This window comes from Dipodomys ordii, unplaced genomic scaffold (genome assembly GCF_000151885.1).
Source record: "Dipodomys ordii isolate 6190 unplaced genomic scaffold, Dord_2.0 Scaffold33, whole genome shotgun sequence".
Taxonomy (NCBI): Eukaryota; Metazoa; Chordata; class Mammalia; order Rodentia; family Heteromyidae; genus Dipodomys; species Dipodomys ordii.
This window is the reverse complement of record NW_012267249.1, coordinates 7,433,308-7,438,406: the sequence shown is the minus strand read 5'-3', so window position 1 is coordinate 7,438,406 and position 5,099 is coordinate 7,433,308. Positions and strand designations below refer to the sequence as shown.

Genomic DNA, 5,099 nt, shown 5'->3' with positions numbered 1-5,099 from the left:
TCCCCCTCGCCCCAAAAGCTCCCACACCTGCAGCAGACACATGCAGCCCATACCCCTCAGGCTCCACCTTTACCCAGCAGATGCTCACCACCACATGCCAACCCATGACAGACATGCCCACCCACAACTTGACAGCAGAGACAGGACCCTTGCCATTCCTGGCTGTTGCAGATGTCACCTCTGGAAGCCTGCTAGAGGTGGGTGGGGCATGCTGCAGGGGCTGGAGAGGAGAAGGCTGATTACTGAGCATTGCAAACAACCTCAGTCAGTGCTGCCTACCATGCCAGGCACTGTGCTGAGGCACTTGGGTTTATTTTTTTTTAATTTTCTTTTATTTTATTTGTGAACATACTGTACAGAGGGGTTACAATTGCATGGGCAGGATAATGCGTACATTTCTTACCAAGCATTGCAGCCTCCTCCTTTGTTTACCCTTCCCATCCCTTCCCAGCCTCCCCCTTCCCCCCCATCCCAATCCTTCTCCTTCCCCCCTCCCCCCCCTTCCCCCCTCCACCTCAGTTATGTTGCCTTAAACTCAAGATCCTCCTGCCTCAAGTAGCTGAGATTACAGGCCTTCAGCACCATGCCTGGATGCCTTCCATGTTTTGATTAAATTATACTTACTATCACTTCCATTGAACAGATAAAGAAACAAAAGAGTACCTCACCCCAGACCGTGATGGCAAGCAGCAGTGCTCTGGCTGCCTACACAGCCTGTCCATCAGCCACCTACCTGCATTCAACCCCTAGGAGGGACGTGCTGCAGGCATAGCCCAAACGGAGACCTTATACATTCATTCTGCAGACATGGATGCAGTGGCTGCCCTGGACCCAGAACTAAACCCAACATGGAAACAGTAGCAAACGAGAAGCCACGCCCACACAAGCTTAAGCAGGGCAGGGGTGGGGCATAGCAGAAGTCAATGTTAAGATGCTTAAGAAAACTATATAGAGAAATTAAAATAAGGAGTTTTAACATGTGAGCTGTAACTAGCTGTGCTATAACTAGAATTAAAGAGTATAATATTCAAACACTCTATTTCTCTAATGGAAAACTTAAGAAGACAATATGGTAAACAAAAATATGATTTCCAGATGAGAGAAAGAAAAGAAAGCATTTGAACAGGGTTGTCATTAGATGCCACATCTGGGCAGAGCAGCAGGGAACTGCTCTCTGAGAGAGCTGGGCATCCCACATCTGCCTGCCAGGCCTCCAAGGCTCCAGGTCTCTGGGGTGAGGCTCTGACTTGCAAACACCTAGCTGTTCCTCCCCAGGAGTACTGGACCAATTAGTGAAGACAGAGTCACAGTTCTGGCTGATTACCCCACCTCCCTACTCCTGCCAAGGTCACCAGAGACTTTCTGTTGTCAGATCCAATAGATACTTGACTCTCTCTCTCTCTCCAGGGCTCACAAAGGCATTCTGAGGTGCTGAAGCCACAGGCTGCTCTCTTCAGATGATATACTCTGCTGGTTTCTCTTATGCTCCTCCACTGCTAACTCTGACATTCGCTCATTTAGTCAGTCAGCAAACTGTGCCATTCTGAATGCAGAGCATTCAGAAGTAAGAGATAAGATAAGGTCTCTACATTCAGACAGCCAGCATCCAAACAAGTAAACAAGCTAGTCATAGGTCATGGTAAGGTGAGCCAGCAGATGAACTGCTGTGGTAGACATGAGGAAACTGTCTTAGCTGAGCCGCAGACCTCAGCACTGGGGATACTGAGGCAAAAGGATTGCAAGTTCCAGGCCTGTTTCAAAAAAAAAAAAAGTGGAAGCCTGGCAACCAGCGCGCTGCTCACACCTATAATCCGAACTACTCAAGAGACTGAGATCTGAGAATCACAGTTCAAAGCCAGTCCAGGCAGACAAATCTCTTACCTCCCATTAACCAGCAAAAAGCCAGAAGTGGACATATAACTCAAGTGATAGAGTGCCAGCCATGAGAGGGAAACGTTGAGTAAGACTTTCCCTGTCCACTCCCTCTCCCTAGTCCCTCCCCCAAATGCCCTGACTCTCTCCAGGCCCTCCACACACCCAGCACCCCCTCAGCCTCTAGCCAGCCTGATACAGTGAGCCCAGAGGCGCAGCTCACCAGAAGCTACTCCTGTCACCTGCCCCTAGCCACCACATCCTTCCCCCTGAGGTCCTCACTCCCCCACTCTCAATGGCTCTTCCTCCCCAGCTCTTCCTCCTCAGCACCTCCCCCAAGCAGGTGCGTGATCCTCTCTGCAGATGATCAGGTGAGAATCAGTCCTGGCGCCTCCTCCCTCCCTCACGCACCCACGTCACTCACCAAGCTCTCTGAATAGCTCAGGAAAATGGCCACCTCTCTACCAAGACCTTTATCCAGGCTCATCCCTTTCTCCTAGAACACACAAGGAACCTAACTGCAGCCCTGTCCAGGCCCTCCCTGCCCCTCTTGAATGCCTTTCGTGCTAAGGCCAGACAAGGGCAAAGCCTCTATCTTGTGCTGAAACCAGCACAACTGGCTCCTCCCTCTCCCTCTCCATAAACCCTCTTCTGCCTGAACTGCATGGAAGTTTCCTTTTGGCAACCCTTACTCTAACCAAGTGGAACAAGTGAAAGGCTGGGTGAAAGGTTGTTGCAGATAAGCCTCCATGGTTGACCCTGGCAGGAGTTATCAGAAGCACACCTCTGGAGTTGCTCCAGAGCGTGGGAGGGAACCATTTTGTGGCAACTCAGAGATGCTCAGGTTGTGTCACCCCTCCCCTCCCCCAGCTTTGTCTAGCATCTGGGGTGGGGAGGGGACTGTACTACACACTTACATGCTTCTAGCAGCTAGGGTCCTGCTTTCTATTCAATGTTGAGCTGAGAAGGTCCCAGAAGAAAGGCTGCTAAGACAGGCTCCTGTCTCACCTTCCTCTCATCTAGAAAGGTCAGGGCACACCCACAGGATGCCTTAAAGAAGAGCTGGTCCCAAGGCTGGGCTGAGTTCAGCTTGAAGGCTCACTTTCTACCCACCCTCAAAGACCTACAGAGTTTTTGTAATCAAGACCCTCACCTCTTAGCCAGGCATGGTGACTCACTTCTACAATCAGGGTATCTGAGGCAGAATCATTTGAGGTGTGTTAAGAGACTAGCCTGGGCAATATGTAGAGAACCTTCTCAAAAGAGACAAAGAAAAAAAGGGGAAAGAGTTAGAGAAATTGAAACTTCTTATTTGCTGACTGTGCAAACCAAGATGCTTCCAGTCACCAGAAATCCAATAGGTAATTTTCCCTCTTAAAGAACCAAGTTAAGGGCTGGAAAAGTAGCTCAGTGGTAGAGTGCTTGCCTTACATGCATGAGGCCCTGGGTTCAATTCCTCAGCACCACATAAGCAGAAAAAGCCAGAAGTGGCGCTATGGCTCAAGTGGTAGAGCGCTAGCCTTGAGCTGAAGAGCTCAGGGACAGCGCCCAGGTCCAGAGTTCAGGCTCCACAACCAACCCCACCCCCACCCCCCAAAAAAAAAGAAGGCAGAGAAAATGGTCAGTTTGGATTGAACACTGAGACCCTTCCAACTTGGGAAGACAGAATCCTAAAATCTGTGGATGGACTTTCCAGACAGCTTGATAACCGGAATAGACTCCACTTTATTTTACTTTTTTTTTTTTTTGGCCAGTCTTGGGGCTTGAACTCTGGGCCTGGGTGCTGTCCTGAGCTTTTGTACTCAAGGCTAGTGCTCTACCACTTGAAACACAGCTCCACTTCTGGCTTTTTCTGTGATTAATTAGAGATAACAATCACCTAGACTTTCCTTCCTGGGCTGGCTTTGAACCTCGATCCTCAGGTCTCAGCCTCCTGAGTAGCTAGGATTACAAGTGTGAGCCACCAGTGCCTGGCTCAAGACAATATTTTTTATTTCAATCGATCAGCCAATCAATCAGTTGATCAATAAGACTTAGGGATGATGTGGAATAAACATAAACAATTACCGGCAGCCAAAACTTCACCCACATTCCCCGACACAGGCTATGCCTGGCATTGAAGGTACATTCTCCCTAATCTCTCTCCCTTGCATTGAGTTAGGGAGTGGCACTGGGCCGAGTTCTAGTTCCAGCTCTTCTCCAACTCGAAAAATCACTTGCTGCTGCTGAGCACTTGTTAAATGCAATTTTCAGTAAAACCATTTTCCTGCCTTTCACCTAGGAATAGCCTCCTGATTCCTGCTAGCCCCACCATGGAGGAAGTCTTCCCACGTGTCAGATCCTACAAATGCCTACAGTAGCAAGCTTTCTCTTCTTCAGCATTTGGGCTTCTAACTGGGACTCGAGTTTTGTTCTCCTGAAGGGAAAGCCTCCTCTTCTACAGACTTTTTCTGGCTCCCCCAGTTTTCCCTCCTCCACTCCCAAACACACACACACACACACACACACTGATAAGATCCAAGACAGTGCAAGCAAAAAAGCAAATTTGTTTGCAGATCACCCAGTAAAAGGCTCGAACAAAGTCTGTTCATGGAAGGGTTTTGAGAGGTGTTGGACAGGCAGAAGCTGGGAGGACTTCCCTTCTGGACAGGCGTTTCCCAACAACACCCAGTGCATTTGAGCCAGGCTCTTTCATGCTCCCTGGGTGCACGTTCACCAGCTCTCTTGACGCCCCGGGATATCACAAAGTGCTAAGACCATTCCAAAGTCCTCCACCCTGAGTCAACACCAGCATCCCATTGGTTCTCGGCGCCGCGTTACAGCGTTCTGATAGCAATGGGGATTGATTGGTTCAGAACCAAGCTCCTCTTGGATCGGTATGGCGATAGCCTCAGCCGAGTTTGGCTTCCTCCTCCCGGAGGCCCATCGAGCTCAGCATGAGAAAGGGCATCAGGGCAGGGATGAGGGAGGGAGAAGTCGGGGGCCGGCGTACACCTGCGCGGCCCGCCCGCCCGCTCCCGGCGAGCCGGCCGTCCCCAGCTCCCCGAATCCAGGTCCACCCCGCCCGGAGGGTCACCTGGAGCCGGAAGCGCTGCGCCGCCTTGTCCATGGTCTCCAGGCCCGCTCGCTGCCAATGGATTTCTTGCAACAAAGGTTCCTTCCTATAGGCAGAAACCACGGGGAGATTCCTGTGCCAGCTTACCATGCTGAGCTGGAAGCTGGCTGAA

General features: G+C 50.6%; 1 protein-coding gene across 1 annotated transcript in view; it reads right to left on the bottom strand.

Moving 5' to 3' along the window:
* Nucleotides 1-3,963, bottom strand: part of Faah (fatty acid amide hydrolase) — a 14,148-nt gene extending 10,185 nt beyond the window's left edge. Inside the window, exons 1-2 of the mRNA XM_013016794.1 lie at nucleotides 3,940-3,963; nucleotides 74-220 (exon numbers count right to left, since the gene is read on the bottom strand). Coding sequence (XP_012872248.1) covers nucleotides 74-220; nucleotides 3,940-3,963 — 171 coding nt within the window. The remainder of the gene's footprint in view (nucleotides 1-73; nucleotides 221-3,939) is intronic.
* Nucleotides 3,964-5,099: the final 1,136 nt, after the last annotated feature.